This window comes from Aspergillus piperis (genome assembly GCF_003184755.1).
Source record: "Aspergillus piperis CBS 112811 unplaced genomic scaffold BO85scaffold_23, whole genome shotgun sequence".
NCBI lineage: Eukaryota > Fungi > Ascomycota > Eurotiomycetes > Eurotiales > Aspergillaceae > Aspergillus > Aspergillus piperis.
This window is the reverse complement of record NW_020291613.1, coordinates 103,377-120,737: the sequence shown is the minus strand read 5'-3', so window position 1 is coordinate 120,737 and position 17,361 is coordinate 103,377. Positions and strand designations below refer to the sequence as shown.

The 17,361-nt window shown below is 52.0% G+C and overlaps 6 protein-coding genes across 6 annotated transcripts; 3 read left to right on the top strand and 3 right to left on the bottom strand.

Moving 5' to 3' along the window:
- Nucleotides 1–284: 284 nt before the first annotated feature.
- BO85DRAFT_504164 (FAD-binding oxidoreductase) lies at nucleotides 285–1,758 on the bottom strand (the record flags this gene model as incomplete). Its single annotated transcript, XM_025664284.1, has 2 exons — nucleotides 285–1,559; nucleotides 1,621–1,758. 2 exons carry the CDS (start codon nucleotides 1,756–1,758, stop codon nucleotides 285–287), a joined length of 1,413 nt encoding a protein of 470 aa, XP_025511400.1.
- A 1,651-nt stretch (nucleotides 1,759–3,409) lies between these two features.
- Nucleotides 3,410–5,025, top strand: BO85DRAFT_381378 (cytochrome P450; the record flags this gene model as incomplete). The annotated part of the gene is made up of 3 exons (XM_025656415.1): nucleotides 3,410–3,760; nucleotides 3,827–4,402; nucleotides 4,477–5,025. The coding sequence occupies 3 exons, from the start codon at nucleotides 3,410–3,412 to the stop codon at nucleotides 5,023–5,025; spliced, it is 1,476 nt and encodes a 491-aa protein (XP_025511399.1).
- Nucleotides 5,026–5,594: 569 nt separating this feature from the next.
- On the top strand, nucleotides 5,595–7,613 carry BO85DRAFT_523493 (FAD-dependent oxidoreductase). The gene is made up of 5 exons (XM_025665356.1): nucleotides 5,595–6,627; nucleotides 6,727–6,766; nucleotides 6,962–7,057; nucleotides 7,141–7,172; nucleotides 7,262–7,613. The coding sequence occupies exons 1-5, from the start codon at nucleotides 5,926–5,928 to the stop codon at nucleotides 7,580–7,582; spliced, it is 1,191 nt and encodes a 396-aa protein (XP_025511398.1). The 5' UTR covers nucleotides 5,595–5,925; the 3' UTR covers nucleotides 7,583–7,613.
- A 1,406-nt stretch (nucleotides 7,614–9,019) lies between these two features.
- BO85DRAFT_429171 (MFS transporter) lies at nucleotides 9,020–10,851 on the bottom strand (the record flags this gene model as incomplete). Its single annotated transcript, XM_025658238.1, has 2 exons — nucleotides 9,020–9,823; nucleotides 9,931–10,851. 2 exons carry the CDS (start codon nucleotides 10,849–10,851, stop codon nucleotides 9,020–9,022), a joined length of 1,725 nt encoding a protein of 574 aa, XP_025511397.1.
- Nucleotides 10,852–11,250: 399 nt separating this feature from the next.
- BO85DRAFT_504151 (dienelactone hydrolase family protein) lies at nucleotides 11,251–12,260 on the top strand (the record flags this gene model as incomplete). The annotated part of the gene is made up of 3 exons (XM_025664283.1): nucleotides 11,251–11,487; nucleotides 11,525–11,998; nucleotides 12,052–12,260. Exons 1-3 carry the CDS (start codon nucleotides 11,400–11,402, stop codon nucleotides 12,258–12,260), a joined length of 771 nt encoding a protein of 256 aa, XP_025511396.1. The 5' UTR covers nucleotides 11,251–11,399.
- Nucleotides 12,261–12,338: 78 nt separating this feature from the next.
- BO85DRAFT_153471 (tat pathway signal sequence domain-containing protein) lies at nucleotides 12,339–14,690 on the bottom strand. The gene is made up of 2 exons (XM_025654162.1): nucleotides 14,494–14,690; nucleotides 12,339–14,393 (listed from the first exon to the last, which is right to left on the bottom strand). Exon 2 carries the CDS (start codon nucleotides 14,368–14,370, stop codon nucleotides 12,418–12,420), a length of 1,953 nt encoding a protein of 650 aa, XP_025511395.1. The 5' UTR covers nucleotides 14,371–14,393; nucleotides 14,494–14,690; the 3' UTR covers nucleotides 12,339–12,417.
- Between the last annotated feature and the right edge of the window lie 2,671 nt (nucleotides 14,691–17,361).

Here is a 17,361-nt window from a genome sequence, read left to right as displayed (position 1 = left end):
GAGTGAAGTTCTTGGCTGTTTCCCAGTAGAGCTAATATTGAATTAATGCATCAAGCTGTGTATGCAGTCCTAAGAAGGCTCATTTCTCGTCCAACATGACTATCCTGAATACTGTCAATCCTTCGACTAAAGACGTGAAAGCAAAGAACCCTCAGCGGGGGACAATGGCGGTTATTCTGCTATGGTGTGTAGCCCATGTACGATGATTACTATATTGTCATCTTACTAAAGTATACTAAGGTCATGAACCAGATCCATTTTTATCGCATCGAACTGATATGCAACTAAACCTGAACATCTTCCTCAGGAAGCAGGTTCAACCACTTCTTGAACACATTCTTGGGGTCGTACTGCTTCTTCAACTTCTGCAGCCGGGGCAGATTGTCCCCATAAACATCCTTCGCTCGGCCGTCACTGTGCGAGTAATTGGCATATGCCCGGGCATGGGCACCACCACCAGCGCGATCGCCAACCTTCCGCATCAGGGCGCGTTGTGTCTCGCGCATCGTCTTGTCCAGACTGGGGTCTTCCCAACGGAACGCACAACCTACATTGTACCAAGGACCCCGGGTCGAGTAAGACATGGTATCCTTGGGCACCTGAATGGCCTTTTTGTGCGAAACCAACTCGAAGAGAACGGCGGTGGCACTGACCCCATCGTAGGTCTTGATCATCGTGCCGTAGTCCTCCAGTAGTTCCTGGAAGAACTCGACCTGCAGAGGCAGCTTGACGAAGGCTCCACTGAACGACTTGCGACCACCATACGTGGCGATGGGGTTCTGAATGCTGTTCAACTGCTCATAGGGCATCATTTTTGCCGTGTTAATGGTAGGTCCAAGTTTAAGAATGGGGTCGAATTGCCGCTCGGCCTCGTCCTGGGGTCCATTGTAGAAGATGGCCGCCACGATGCTCACCCGGCCAGGGGGCATGGCACCGCAGAAACCAAAGAAGATGCCCATATCCCCTTTGTTGGTGTCGTCTTCGAAGTGGTTGACAAACTCAATGATCTGGGGCAGGCACTGCGCCGGCCAGCTCAGCAGGCCAGCATACACTTCATTTGTCTGGTCATAGGCTTGGAAGATAAACTCGGTGGTGACTCCAAAGTTTTGACCAGCACCACGAATGGCCCAGAACAGATCCGGATTCTCCGTCTCGGAGGTCTTCAGGATGCGACCATCCGCCACCACGACAGTGGCCCCCAGCAAATTGTCAATGGTCAACCCATAGCGGCCTGTCAACCAACCATAACCTCCTCCCAAAGTAAGCCCACCAACCCCCGTATGGTTGACGGTGCCGCCAACCGTGGCCAGCTTGTAGGGAGCCGCCGCGCGGTCGATATCCTCCCACACGGTGCCTCCCTGGGCCGTGATGGTTTTGCGTTCGGGATCGACCACGACGCGGCGCATTTTGGTCATGCTGATGACGATCCCCCCTTCCGTTGCGGAGGCGCCGCTGGTAGAGTGACCGCCATTATGAACCACCATGGGGATCTGGTGGTTACTTGCAAAGACTACGGCCGCCGAGACCTCCTCAGCCGTAGTGGGAAGAACTACAGCACCCTATAAGAATTGACAGTCAGCATAACCTCACTAAAGAGTTTCTTTCCCTAGGACCACTGACAGCTTTCTTTTCGCATGTGTCACTCCAGCGCCTAATTCCTTCGGCGTATCCGGGTTCGCCCTCGGTGAGAACGTCAGCATCGGTCCCCGCCAGCAATTGGCGCAGTTTAATGACTTCCGAGGGAGTGATCGAGTGCATTATGGCAGAATATTGGTCTAGTGAACGGAGAGATGAGCTTAGCCTCGTTGCTATCAGGCTGCCGTGTGGTAGTTGATATCGGTTTACGAAAATGGGTTAGAAGAGGAATCAGAGAAGAAGCAATTGGGCCAAGTTCTTTCTTCGACGGGATTCAGCGCGGAGTACGGGGCGGATATACTCTATAACCCCTGTGTCTGATCTCGCGCAGTGAGGAGACGATCTTCAAGCACTCAGCCCATGTCTCCATTGTTCCAGTGTTGTTCTTCATCCCCAGACACCCTTGCTTTGGGTGCCTTTGATTTTTCGCCTCTTTCATTGTTGCAGCTCTGCAGCATCTCCGATACTGCATGGCAATCACTGAATCAGGGTTGGATTTACTAAGGAGGACTCTAATCCCCGTGAAACAACATTGCTAGCAACACGGTGTCGAACGTACGGGGTGTGACCAATGATTGGTTAACAGGGAGTTCTAGCATTCTTCTATAATAGCAGGCAACTTCCTGTGGAGATTTAAAGAACAATGCCAAAGTGGTACCAACCCCTCAAAATAGCCTGGGGAAGCCCTGCATGGAAGGAAGGCCACTAAAGACTCGTGCGGCTGCAAAAGGTCCCCACAGGCAACTTTCGATAAAGTTTGTTAGCCACGGAAAATCTGACCGCCCACTCCAGCTTTTCTACCGCTTGCCCACTCCGGAAACATGAAGCTATACACATGACTAAAAGAGTGACCATCAATGCTTTCCCCGGAGGACTTCAATAACAGACCAAGCCTGACTCTGATGTTTCAACATAGATAGAAATTCAAGTGAGTTCATTGGTTCTGCGTACGATTCTTTTAACAACCAGTACTAGAGTAGTCAGGTGGTTTCAGGCGAAACCTGAGAGGGCGGTGCGGGTGCAAGGGCTGGAAGGCGCAGGGCGTCATCGGAACTATGAATCCAGCAGGGTAAGCGCTTCTGGCCGAGCTGGCGCAGGTGTAGAAGCATCAGATGAGAGCTAATCTAGATTTTGGCGACTCCCTGGTAGTTGGCTTGGTGCAGCAGCAAATTCAGCCAAGAAGGTGATCTGCCATCTCTGTCGGGCCGAGTGAGCATTCCGAGCTGCGAGGAGGTAGGTTGTCGATCTCCAGCGGCACCTACTTCAGGTCAACGGGACTTTCTTCTGCACCTGCTTCGGGGGAATGTGCATATGTAGGGGCTTTCTTTGCCTTTTCCCTCTAAGGATATAAGCCAGGTTGGAAGATACCCACCGCTACCATCATGCGCGGTACTGGCTGCCAGCCCTCGAGCCCAAATTGCGGTGGGAATTCCTGCAGCCAGTACCATCGTCGAACGATATGGATGGGCGACCTGTATGGTTTCCCCGCACCAGACTTTCAATATTACCCCTCCAGAATACAGAAACCGGGAGGATTTGCTTCTTGCAGCCAAACTTTGCAGATCCTCGGTCTCGAACTTCCTTTCTTGGGGAGTGCCCTGACTCCGCGGGCCTTTCCTGCGGCGCAATCGGCTCACCTCAGACCAAGCGGAGGCCCACAGGACTTTTATGTCTTGGGTAGGAACCAGATGAGCAATCCTGGACATAGATTGTCTACCTCTCGCCTCTAACCTCGCTTTCATCTCAGAATCTGTCTAACTGCTGATTACCAGTGATGGAGAGCATGATTGATGCTATACAGGCCCGCTTGGCCGACGACGAGCCATTGCTCGCGCAGCCCATGGTCGTGGCAGGGGCCCTCTTATTCTTGCTGGTGGTCTTCCAGTTGCGCCGAGCTGGAGGCTCGAAGGCCTTCCCATCACCCAGACTGGGATATCCTTTAGTTGGGGACGCATTAGCCTTTCTGAATCGCCCCGTCGCCTTCGTGCAAGATGCGACACGCAAGTGTGGCCCCATTTTTCATGTCAAGATACTGTTTGCGAACATTGTCTATCTGAGAGGTACCCAGCTCAATCGCATGTACGTGGATGTCAAGGAAGACATTTGGTCGTTTGGTGGCGGTATTGTAGGCATTATCTTCCTCCCCTCCTTCTTACTGTAGAGAGAAGAATACCCTTCTGACCTTCCACAGGGCATCTTCTTGAAGAAAATCGCCATTCCTGGGTATTTTGACCATTTCCGCAATTTGGTGGGCTCTCTAAACCGCGGTATTAATCGCAAGGTGACACTGGATCGTTACACCGAGCTTGCAGGCGAAGAGGCGGATAAGGCGCTGCTGAAATGGAGCCAGCAATCGGACATCAAACTTTTCGAGGAGGCGTCCAAATATGTGCATCGGGTGATTGTGCGGACTCTCATGGGACAAGACTTCTACGATGAACACGTAGACGAGCTCTACGATCTTGTGCACCGGATGGAGGACGAGATCGGTCACCCACTGAATCTCTTACTGCCGGACTGGTTTCCTCACCCGCCAGCACGACGACTGGGCAAGGCCAGAGATCGTTTCGCTGAGATCTTCGCCCAACAGATGGAGATCCGCCGCCAGAACCCGGAAAAATGGAAGGGTTCGCTGGACTATATCACCTATACACTGGAAGATCCGCGAACGGCCCATCTTCAAGAATACTATCCGTCGCACCATACGGTGCTCATGTTTGCCGCCCACACGAGCACTGTGGCCAGCATAGCCTGGACTGCTCTGGAGGTCTGTTTGCTCAATTCCTGCTATTATAACTCTCTTCCAGCCTATAAGTATCACCAAGCTGACAATATTCGCAGCTGATCCGGAACCCAGAGTACGTGGAGGCCATCCGACAGTCTTTTCAAAATAACGAGGACGTTCACCAGTCTCCTGTGCTACTGGCGTGCGTCAAGGAGAGTGGTCGTCACTACTCGGGTGTGCACATGTGGCGTACGACCCATCGCCCTGTGCAACTGGAGGATGGCTATATGGTTCCCGAGAACTGGGTAGTGTGTACTTCCCCCTATCTCACCCACCATGACCCCGAGATCTATGAGCAGCCGCAGCAGTGGCTGCCGGAGCGCTGGCTGCACCCAACGGCGCGCCTGCAGAACCTTAACAACGCCACCGATGCGGCATTCCTGCAATTTGGCGCGGGCTCCCATCGGTGCCCTGGGGAGAATATGGCTGGCATAATCGCGCGTGAACTGGTGTCGCGTCTGGTCAAGAACTACGATTTCCAATGGGGAAGCCAGGGGCCGGCCAAAATCGATGTCTCTCGTATGGACTTTAGCAAAGTCGGCAGTCCTTGGCTTCAAGGGGATGCGCGCATTCGCCTCACGCCTCGGAAATCTGCGTCCACGTGAACGAGTTGGCGTTGTGTAGGAGGGGAAGGGGAAAGCGGCAGATTGGATGCTATGGTGATATGTGCTTCATTTTTAGTAGTTTCTTTACCTAGTTAAGTAATCGATTTTATCTGGTACCTGTCAATGTATTTTTCCCTACGTAAAATGTCTTGTAACGCCCCTGCACTTGCACTCAACGCTGGTGCTGGTGCTGCTAGACCAGAACAGATGAGGAACAGAGTACTTCTCATTGACACAATTGTTATAGTAAGGGATGACGATAGTAAAGACCCTTACTATACTCATGTTGGTATACCAGAGGGTTTAAAGCTTATTTTGATAATAGAATGTCAAGCAAACCTTGGTCAGGCCGCACCGGCCACCGCTAGTTTGGAGTCTGTTTAGCCGTATCTTCGGTTGTCCTTTTCGAGTCGACAGATGCAAGGCACGAGAGTCGAAGGACATGGATTTACCCTTTCTGGGTGTTACAGTGCGGATCACCATTGTTTACCATATCCTGCAAAGAGTGGCAGAACTAGGTCTGCATGCAAACAACACAGATAAGGAACTCGAAAGACACTCGAAAGAGGGTCGTCTCTGGGCGCTGCGGCCATCTGCACCTGTTTTGCCGCCGCACTGCAAAATATACAAGAACTGGAAACAATACAAACCTGCTAAACTTGTAAGGGCATTGTGTGTGATACTTAAGAAGTACCAGCAGATTGCGATGAACAAAACCCAAACTCCATCTTCACCAACAGTCCAATCAAGCGGTTGTTAATCTTCTTCCCTTGGCTTATCATCTGGGCTCTCTCACTACCACTTTCTCTATCCCTTTTCTTTGCTTTGCCGTATTTCCTCGGTTGTCTTTTCTATTCCCTTTCGCTTTCCATCTCTCTTCCATTAGGGCGTCATCGCACAATGGCTCCCAAGGCCGATGTCCAGGTCCTAATCGTCGGTGGCGGCATTGCCGGGCTGACGCTGGCCAACATCTGTAAGAAAATTGGGCTCAGCTACAAGGTGTTCGAGCGTACTGCCGAGGTGACCCCCGTGGGTGCAGGCATCTCGCTGGCCCCGAATGCTCTCCGGTTGCTCGACCAACTCGGCTTCATGGACATTATCCGGAAGGAAGGCCAGCCGCTGCGAAAGATTCAGGTCTATCGCAACACTACCCGATGGAGCCTACTTGACTTTGAATGGCTCGAGCCAACATATGGCTATTCAATGTACTCGATGCCCCGGCACAGCATGCACCGCGCCTTGTACCACCGGGCGGATCCGGAGCACGTCATCCTGGGAGCTGAGGTTGTTGGCATTGAGGACGAGCCCAACTCTCCGACGGTCAAGATTCGCCTGGCAGACGGCCGCGAGTTCAGCGGTGAGGTGCTCGTGGGCGCCGATGGCATTCGGTCGATCGTACGGCGGCTCCTTGCCGACAAGCAAGGGCTGGCAGGCGTCAACACCATCCGATTCACCGGGCGCACCCACATGACGGGCATCTCTTATCCGCTGGAGCATCTCGGACCTAACGATCTCGGCGTAGCAACCTGGGTCTTCTATGATGACTGCATTCTCACCTCTTGGCCGTGTACCGAAAATCGCCAATGGTTTGTCGGGGTCAAGGTCCGTCACTCCCTTACCTTATCCCCCTCCTTCTCCACCGACCCCTGTCTCAGCTGTCACCAGTGGACTCCAGACTAACGATTGTAATTGCTGGGTTAGCCCTCCGAAGCCAAGACCACCACACGGTCCACTTGGAAAGGTGCCACTAAGGAAATGATCAACGAAAGCTACGGACACCGCTTCCATCCGTTTGGCAAGAATCACACCGTACGCGATGGCATGTCTCACTTGTTTCTTTTCTTCCCCCTCCTACTTCCCACCCACTCTTTCCTTTTTCACATTTTCCTAGTGGACTGAGTGACTATGTGGCTGACTGACTCACCCTAACCTGCAGTGGTCGATGTGGCGGAACGCGTGACGGCGAGTGATGTGTTTGAGGAAACCGCCTTTCCGAAGATGGCGCATGGCCGCGTGGCCCTGGTGGGAGACTGTAAGGAGCCAATATGATCCTCGAAAGAGAAAACCAAAATGATATGAATGGATCGGAGACTAACCTGACATTGTTTTGCTCAGCGGCGCACTCCATGACATCCTTCATTGGTCAGGTAAAAACCAATTTCTCCGAGACAATTCCTTCCGCCAGGGGGAGGAGAAAGAGAAAAACACGGCTAACCAGAATTTTTTTCCGCTGCAGGGCGCTTGCCAGGCAATTGAGGACGTGGGAGAATTGGCGAACCTGCTGCACACCTACTTTGCCGGCCAGTCGGGCGATCCGCAGGTGCTGCAGGACTTGCTGCAGGAATTCCGCAAAAGCCGAGAGCCACGGGCACGCAACCTCGTGTACTATTCCAGCATCTTCGCACAGGTGCATACAGGACGCCTCCCGTACGGACTGGGGCCACTGGCACGCCGGATCGCCTTCACCTATGCCCCTGTGTGGTGCTGGAAATGGGCTTGCAATCCACTGTACGGGTACCAGCCGCGCGTCCACGCGTTGGATCTGTTGTCCCGGTAAAACTATATTCTTTTTCAACTTCTATAGAGAGCATCATAAATCAATTTGACATCGATCTTGATAATTCATTCGTGGTAGTAGAACCATTTATTGTTCTCTTCTTCATTCATCCCAATTATCATTCCATCCATTATCATAATTTATTTTTATTTTTTTCTTGTTGCTAGCAGGGTAATGAATCCATATTTTCCTATTGGTGGGAAGTCGAAGCAAGGGGAATGCAAGGGAGCAAGCCTACTGGAAGGGCTCTATGGTTCACACCTGAGACGGCAGTATATGCTGAACCGGACTTGATGATGTGAGCACCTAATAGATTGAGAAAGAGACCTGTGAAAGACGAAGAGTAACAGTATTAGGACAAAACCATAGCCTGCCATTTGCTCGAGTCTGTCTGCGGATCGAAGGTACCAACCAGCTATAGAGACTAAGAGGTAGTACCTCTTATAGTGTATAATCACATGTGTGGAATGCAGATTATTTTTCTTTTATTGGTAGTTACCAGGCCGACTTGATAGATATCTAAAAATTCAATTACGGGAGTGTCGTGCAGTGGTAAGACATATCTGATATAATAATGGTGTGAAAAGTTGAAGATATCAATATTATCTTGATCTTTGTGGGAAGGAGAAAAGAATGCTAAGATCCAGATTATAGATAACTATTTCTCTTGACAGGACTAGACTTGCCTTGCTGCAAGACCCCCAAAGTATTTATATACTACCAATACTCCAAAATATATAATCCGATTACCTTGTCGACTGATCGAAAAAGCAATATCATTCTGTGTATTAAGTGTTTAGGAAGCATCTATATATCCTTCAAAGGTCTGCGAGAGGCTCTGATACATGTCATTGCTAAGTGAACGATGGGTCTGTGTGAAGCGCAAGCATCCTTTCTTGTCAGACAGTCTTCTTGAATGTTGTATTCTGGTTTCAACCAATATTCCAGGGACAATTCAAGCGTGCAGAACGAAACAGTTTTATCTACGGAACGTTAGTTCTGCATAGCAGTAACTAAATCTGTGCAAAATATTCTTGGATCAAAGAAAAACGAAGGCTATATTTTATAATTTAAGGGGCCCCGTTAGAGAAGAATACCATGTTACCGACTGCCCAAAAGTTCTGCTACGAATGCGACGGCCGTCTACAGAGAACAACAGCATATCAGATTCGTTCAGGATGGCTCTCCATAGGACAATTTTCCTAGCTCATGCCCTAGCACTAAAACACATGATGCAATGACGATCAGCATGGATAAAGAGGTCATTATATCTTTACTCCATGTAGTGTTTCCATTCGTTCTGAAAGACGAAGCAAGAACTAGTTTTATATGGATTACCGAGTAGAAATTCTATTATTATCATGAATGTTCTTGAGAACGTGACGCGTTGCGTAACTGGCATGATTCACCAAAGGCTATTCTTCTGGGGCAATTCGGCTAAGTTGCAAACCGACTGCGACTTCGCAATGCCGGTCCAAACCAGTAGAGCACCAGCACTCCCACAATGCAGCCAACTGTCAAACCAGCCAGCAGGGTCGTGCCCCGTGCCACTCCCAGTCGAGCATACAGCGGGCCAGACCACAGGATGGCCGCAAAGGCCAGACTGGCGCGCGCCAGATCGTTGATGGCAAAGAGACTAGCGCTGTACTTCGGATACGCTACGGACAGGTAGCTGAAAATACACTGCAACACCAACGTCATGCCGGATACCTCGACCACCAAGCCGATGGTGGGTACAATCCAATGAATACTAGCCCGCGAGGTCCAGGCGAACAGAAAGAGTCCCACAGGGATGAACACACTGCCCACGATGGCGGGGATGAGCCGGTGCTCGGGATGGGGAAATTGACCACGCCGGAAGGCCTTGTTCAGCGAGATATGCACAAAGGCATAGTAAAAGGGGAGTGTTAGCAGCGTGCCAATCACGCAGCCGATGAAGATTAGCCCCAGCTCGCCCAGGCTCATGTGGTAGATGTCCAGGTATACCAGCGGCAGCACCTCGAAGTAGGAGTAGAAGATGGCGTACACTAGCCCAATATAGACTGTTGTGAAGAGCACGGACGGGTCTAGTGCGTTAACTTTCCATGGTATAACTAGTGCATCGTAGGCAACCTGCATGGGGCTGGCGTTCTGCGACTCAATCTCCGATCGCGACCGGATGGCCGTGTTGCCCGTTAGCTGGCGCAATCTCTTAGCTCGCAAGTGTAAGATGGCAGGTGCAGATGTTTCCGGGAGAAAGAGCTGGTTTTGGCAAGAAAAGGGAAAAGGCGACGATGGTCAGCACAAGACATGTCCGTTAATGCCGACTATGGCCATCAATCGACACGAGGGAAGTAGTGAGTACATACCAGGGCCACGAAGCACAACGCGGCTGCCCATAAGATCTCCCACATGGACCAGTGCCAGCCCTTTACGGGAACACTGAATCCCGAAATTGTCGGCGCAATGGCGGGACCAGCAATGGAGCATGCTCCCCAAATATATAGACCATAGGGGAGGTTCGGGATGGAGGTCACATCTGCCAGAGATGCACCCCCTGTGGCCAGTCCGGGGGAGCCGAAAAAGCCTTGCAAGTATCGCAGGACCAGGAACCCTGGCACGTTGTTGACTAGGGCTGTGGGGATTGCGAGAATGAGAAAGACGGTGACAGAGATCACATACGGTGGGTTGCGACCCACGGAGGGTACTTCGGACATGGGACTCCAGATCATCGGCCCCATGCCGTAGCCCAGCACATATAGTGCCAGCCCCAGGGCGCTGATGGTCTGCGTCACCCCGAAGATAGTCTCGAATTCGCCCTCGGCCGAAGAGAAGATGGCAGCGGCCATGAAGACCAGAAAGGTGAACAGATTTACCTCGACATATACCAACAACTTGGCCGCGAACGACCAGTTGTGCGGATTGTCTGGGTCATCCGGGGAGTACCAGTCCACCACAATGGTCCCCTCTGGCGTCACCTCGGGATCAATCCACGACGATGATGACTGCCCCGATGATTCGGGCGGTGTTGGGAAGGCTTCCCCTTGGATCCCATCAACTTCCTTGCACGCCTCGTCGGGGGGTAGCGCATGGCTAAATAACGTACTTCCATCCGCATCGGAGGTGTTCTTCTTCTCTTGTGATGGCTGGACTGGCCCGGCGTCGACTGCCTGCCGGTATGGCGTAGGCAAAGTGAAGTCGGAGCTGAGTTCGCGGGGCTTGAATAGACGGCCACCGGATACAAGGTGGGTGATCCTGCCAAAGGCCGAGTTGGCGAACAGGTGTGGCATGGCCGCTGCAGTATCGGTGCTTAGGCAGAACAAGTGAAGCACAAAAGCCCACAAGGAGGGCCTGACCTCAGTATGTACTTCACGGGCAAATTAGGGAGAGACTGAGAGAGAAAGGGAGGAAAGGGGCGTGCAGTCAAGCTTGAGCAGCTTCAGACCGCTTCCGTGCCATTCCTCCTCTCTCTCCCCTTCAGCCCTAGAAGGAATGCAAGGGGGAAGGCGTTTCCGTGGCCGCAAAACCAGAACTCTCTCCCGAGGAATGCCAGTAATGATCGTCAACGTTCCACGGTTGCAAGTCCGGACAGGGATGGAACCGGGATGCCACCGTGTCTCCCGATTGGCGTTATCACTCCCCCTTCCTCAAAAAAAAGGATGAGCTCATGGCGATGCAAAGCCCTACTACACGCAGGCAAGGCAATCACCGGAAATGGCAGCCCTTTCCCAAAAGCTGGGATGGGAGAGAGAAATAAGCATTCGTATCTCCATATCCCTGCCGACCGATTGATTTTGTTTGTATAGGCAACATTGACTGCGACAGCAAGTCTGAAAGCATGACTTCTCTTCCTCCAGCCCAATGCTGCATTGCTGGCCATCTGCACAGTGGTACCCCCAAGGGAGAATTAACGAAAATAGATGACAGTAAGGCGCTTCCCTGCTCCATCTTGACTTCCCCAAGGTCTCATCCTAATGTACATATCTCCTGCAATAGTCCTCACCTATGTGTCTTACCCTCCCGACAAATCAACTCATAATGCCATCCTATTTCTCTCCGACATCTTCGGTCCCAAACTGGTCAATTCCCAGCTGATTGCCGACCAATTTGCCGCAAATGGCTACTTTGTGGTCATGCCGGATCTCTTCCATGGCGATCCGGTCCCCGTCGAGCGCGAGGGAAACTTCGACGTCATGGCCTGGCTGAAGAACCACCTCCCGCCAGTGACAGACCCCATCATCGACAGAACCCTTCGCTACATGCGTCAGGAACTCGGCTGCCAGCGCATTGGAGGGGTTGGGTACTGCTATGGGGGCAAGTATGTCGCTCGTTACCTCAAGCCCGGGCTGTTGGACGTAGGCTATATGGCCCATCCCACCCATGTAGAGGTGGATGAGTTGAAAGGTATTCAGGGGCCACTGAGCATTTCTGCCGCGTGTGAGTTCCAACAACGAGTATGGAGCGAAAGAATAGAGACTGACTTAACATAGCGTCGGATTACCTCTTCCCCACCGAGAAACGTCGCGAGACCGAGGACATCTTGTCCGAGCTGGGCCATCCTTACGAGATAACAGTATATTCGCATGTCGAGCATGGATACGCTGTTCGCTGCAACATGGACATTAAGCAGCAGAGAGTGGCCAAGGAGAAGAGTTTCGCCCAGGCAGCTGGTTGGTTTGATGCTTATTTAAAGGAGTGAGCACGATGCCGGGAATGGAAGGATAAGAGAACAACGTATATCTGTATCTATTCTTCTAAAACAAGCATGTCCGATGAATCTACTACCAGATAAGATACAAGTGCGCTGCATACCTATGTACATGTTGAAAAGAGTATCTCCCGGTCAATGTCTTTCTTTAGGCTGACGCCAAAAGATCGTTCGGGATATACAAGGGCATAGTGTCCTCCCATCGACTCTGCGTCAGCACCGTCCAATTCGACCCATCCGCCTCCATCTGCATGATGAAAGGGTACGGTTGCTGATTGTTGTCGTAGATGGTCGCTTCATCCTGGAAGCCAAACATGCCCGTCGCCCAGGCAATCTTGCCCTTGTGGGTCCAGACGGCGTGAGCATCGTTGCACGCCAACGTTGTCAGCTGCTTCACACTACTGCCGTCAACGGCCATGGTCATGACATCGTAGTTGTCATCCAACGGTCCAGAGATGGGCCAGCTGGTGCGACGAGTGAAGACAATACGGTTGGAGCCGTCGGGGGCGAACATGGGAGTGTTATCCCAGGAAGAGCTGAGAGCCACCACTTCACCCGTCGTCAAATCCATGCGGCGTAGACCCAGTGGGATGGGATCCTCACTAGCGCTGTAGGCAAACTCACGCCAGACCAGCCAGCGGCCATCGGGCGAGATGGTGGGGAAGCCAGCGTTGGTGCTACCGTTGGTCATGGATCGCGCCCACGAGCCGTTGGCGGCCACCAGGTACACCCAGCCTGGGTTGGCATAGCGATACTCGAACCAGTCACCCAGGCCGACGGCCAGGACTTCGCCATCGCCGCGCCACGAGCCCTGGAAGGTGCCGTTGGTGTTGGAGCTGTTGACGCGGACGGGAAAGCGAGAGCCATCGAAGATGTCATTCAAGCCGGTGCCGTCGGCGTTCATTGTCACTAGCGAGGAGTTCACCGTCTGCTGTGAGGTGTAGACCACCTTGCCCTGTGCGGACATTTGCGGGAACACGTCGGTGAAGCGGTACTCCCAGTCCTTGCTCCAGCTGTACAACGGCTTGTTTACGGGCCGGACAGGGTCCCACTCAACGTGCTCGTAGACCATATGGCGGCCATCGGGGGACCAAGCGGGCGAGCGATGATAGCCCACCAGCGAGGCGTTGCGGTAGGCGGCACTCACGCTACCTTCGGGCTGCGCGGCCGTGTAGTTGATCGAGCCCGGGTAAGTGGCATTGGTGAGCAGGCTCTTGACCAGGTAACCGATGGTCTGGTTGTCCACATACTGAGGGAACAGTTTGATGCCGCCGGAATCTCCCGACGCATGCTCCTGCCGATCACTTCCTGTGGCAAAGTCAACGGACACGATGGCAGTGTTGACATCGTAGAAGGCGGATTCGGCCACACGCGCATAGTAGGTCAGCTCCATGGGGAGTTCATAGAAGACAATGCGGCTGCCATCGGGCGAGAATTTCGGCGAGCCCTGACAGTAACCTGTGCGGTTGGACACTCGACGGAAGCCGGTGCCGTCCGGACGGATGGCGTAGATGGACAGTTCCTGTGTGTGCTCCCAGCCGCTGATGTTGTTATGCCCGCGCCACGGAGTGTTGCGATCCGAGGTGAAGACCAGCCACTCGCCATCAGGCGACCATGCAGGTCGGAAGTGGCCATCGGGGAGGGTGTAATCACCTGCGACCTCGGTGGAGTTGGTGACATTCCACAATGCACCAGTCTCCAGATTCTGGATCCAGATGTTACTCTTGTAGTTGCCGAGGGTGCCAGCAAAGGCCACCAGACTACCATTGGGAGAGATGGCTCCGGCATCCTCCACGGCAGGGCTTGTGGCAATGGGCTGCAAGTCGGTGCCATCAGGACGGACACGGTACAGATCCGACTGACCATCTCCGGCACGCTCGCTGGTGAAGACGATCCATTCGCCGTCTGGAGACCACTGCGCATGGTAGTCAAAGGTACTCTCATTGCCCAGCAGTCGCCGGGGATTAGAGCCATCCGCATTGGCGACATAAAGCTCCGAGATGCCCGGTGCAATGCGATTCATCAGCATCGCCCCCTTCTTCCCGGCAACAGTCGTGCCACGGGCTGCCAGGGGTGAGGGCTGCTCATCCGAGCGCGCCATATTGGCGTATGGACATGATGCTGCTGTGGCCAGCCCGCTCAGGAGAGGAAAAAAAAGAAGAGAGGAAAGACGCATCTTGATGCGGTGCCAACTTGGCGGCTGCGAACTCAGTGATGCACGAACCACAACATCCGGAGAATTTTGCAGTTGGGCATGGCCCTACTTAAGCTTCACGCTGTTGTGGAGCGTCTCGTTGCGAGAGAATTGATCGATAGGCTCTGGTGCTTGTTCGGAAGAAGACCTCGGGCTTCGCAATAGCCTTCCCAATGAGGCAGGGAATGTCGCTCATGGTTTTGACGAAGTTGGGCTCCCGTAATTGGCCTTCGGCTACACATGCCGATCACTCCACGGCCCAGACGGGATGGACATGCTTAGCAGCACCGCTTGGAGCCTTGGACATCCCCTTCCACGCCTCAGCTTTGAGGGATTAGCATTGCCTACTCCACCCAGGGCAGACCATGGTTGGATCCTGCGATCCTGCCAAGGAATATTGAGAGGAGAAGTCCGCATCGTCGCCGGAGATAGATTGGGAGAAGAGGGATGGCACCCATAGAAACCTCTATACGTATTCAGGCGAAGACATCACTCACAGGGTACCGCTGTGGTTTTGGACTTTACGTGCTGTCAGTTGATATCACAACATACGACACTGAGTGGAAGGGGAAGGTCCGACGTGGATGTATCGCTTCCTCCCTGAAGTATTTCACGCCAACACGAGTGAAGCTTCATCTGTCATGCTTATGGCAGGTCTCCGAAAGGATTAGGCTTGGCACACAGGACGCCACGACTATACTGTCTCCGGCCTAACCGCCGCCGAGACTCATTATCTGTATAGTATCTCCGACATCTTTCGGAAGCCTGGTTCGGAGATTGTTGGAATGGGGTTTCTGGCCGGCGGTCTTGGCAGCAACTAATTTCTCCGCGAGTCTCCGCATCTTTGCGTTTGTTTTTGGAGAAAGAGGTCTGTGAGTTCTAGAGAGTGGACCGTTTGCTGGCTCATTTTGTGGTTTTCTTTCAAAGCCCGAGGTCATTTTCTCGCTCCTACAGAGTTGCCGCTGTTTTTAAAACCATGGGGGAAGTCTTGGATGGGAGAATTCAAATGATGGATTGAAAATCGGACGCAGTGCTATCTGTTGGATGACTCACTACACAAGGCCCCGACGAGTCCAAAGCGCCACACCGTAATCCTGAGGACGAAGAAGAGAGTCGGGCTGCCGAACCAGGGACCAGGAAATAGTCCCCGCTTAATCTTGCTAATTCTAGTGGGGAGTGGAATCAAGACTGTTCGGACCGCTCCCGTTCGGCCCTCGCTTCACCCTGAATGGCGGTGCTGAGGAATTTCACATTGCAGCACAACAAGGGAACTGGCATCTGACTATTCTGTATTGGTGAGAATGAAGAGAAAAAGAGACTGAAGAAGAACAAGAAGCCCTCATCTTTCTTTCGCGGACTTAATCCGATCCCCTCCAAAACGCAGTCAGTCTGACTCTCTTCAAGTCATGATCATCGTTTCTCCCCACTCCAACTCCACCCGATCCGCGCCGAATGAGATGCAGGGAAATTGCACGCTTGCACGCACGTATATTAAAACACGAGCTGATCGTTTCCCGATAAGCCTGGGGAGGTGGAGAATTTTCAAGGAAGGGAGAAAATTAATCAGCTTCTTTGCCAAGCCACTCCTCTCTTCCTCGGATTTGAAGATTCGAGCAGTCATTAATTCCGAAGGACTCAATAATTTCGCCTGACTGTTATGGATGCTGCTACCGAGACATGTCCCCCTGATTATACGATACGATATGATTCGTGAATCTAGTCTTTAGGCTGAACTAGAGAGCACATTGCGTCAGTCTTCATAACATCCCCAGTACTATGGTGAGGGTCTAACCTTGTTGCCCTTTTTTTTTTTTCCCTTTTCTTTCTTTTCTTTTCTTTTCTTTTTTTCCCTTTTCTTTCTTTTCTTTTCTTTTCTTTTTTTTCTTTTTTTTTTTTTTTTTTCCCTTGTCGCCATCATAATCACCGTAGCCACTTCTTTGTTATTCTTGTACTATTTCATCAGGTATCATTCTTTCTCATTTTCTTTTATTTTCTTTTCCTCCACTCTAGAACGAAAAGGTGGGAAAGAAAAATATATAGAGACTTGGAATATATATCTGTGTGTGTGTGTGTGTGTGTGAACAAGAACATGATGTGCTATTTCAAGGAAGCCGGGAACTACTTGAGCACCTCAGATGAGGCGCTGGACAGCCTTCTCTCAAAAGATGTAGTAATTTTGAATCAAAAAGGCTGTATTGGTATTCTTCTGGTGTAGACTGAGGGGTAGGAGTTGCACTCTGCAGGTACTTGAAATGGTGTATCGCAGTGCCTTGCAGTATCAGGCTGACAGAGATGGGTGAGAGCCCCTCGGTGTCCCGCATCGCGTTAGGTCCTTATTCTCGGTATCTTCGGAATCCCCGATACTTGGAATGCTCGCACCTGAAGGAAAAGGATGCCGTCTGGGCCGAGATGTGTTGGCCGATGTGCCACTACAGCAGCCGATGTAATGGCTGCCACATTGTGAACCGTCTTGATGAGTTGTCGCTTTCCATAATGTGCAGGTCAGAATGCGCAGTGAATTAAGTACCCCTGTAAAATCCCTAGCATTTGTGCCATTCATAGCGGTACTGGCTTCGATGAAGCGATAGAGCGATTGGTTCCGCTCGGGTCACCAGCAGCGTCCTCGAAGATAAGCGTTGCGCTACACTACCTCATAGAAACAGGGAGTAGTATTCAGAATATGAGAAAAAAAGAGGGGCTAAGAGAGAGCAGTAAAGGTGGGTATAAAACTGCACCATGGCAGAGCAAAGGCAATAACATACTAGCGACCTAACATGGAGCAGCCCACAAGTGACTCGGAGCAATCGTCGAGCTTGAGTCATGTCCACGTTCATCAAAAATCATTGAAGGCTCGCGAACAAGGTTCCTCCACATTCTTAGCCATCCAGCCAGGGCTCC

Excerpts from the sequence above, each read along its gene's own strand:
- BO85DRAFT_523493 (XM_025665356.1), top strand. The coding sequence starts at position 5,926 with ATGGCTCCCAAGGCCGATGTCCAGGTCCTAATCGTCGGTGGCGGCATT. Across the intron at positions 6,628-6,726 it reads AATGGTTTGTCGGGGTCAAG|CCCTCCGAAGCCAAGACCAC; the intron begins GTCCGTCACTCC and ends TTGCTGGGTTAG. Across the intron at positions 7,058-7,140 it reads CGTGGCCCTGGTGGGAGACT|CGGCGCACTCCATGACATCC; the intron begins GTAAGGAGCCAA and ends TGTTTTGCTCAG.
- BO85DRAFT_153471 (XM_025654162.1), bottom strand. The coding sequence starts at position 14,370 with ATGGCGCGCTCGGATGAGCAGCCCTCACCCCTGGCAGCCCGTGGCACG.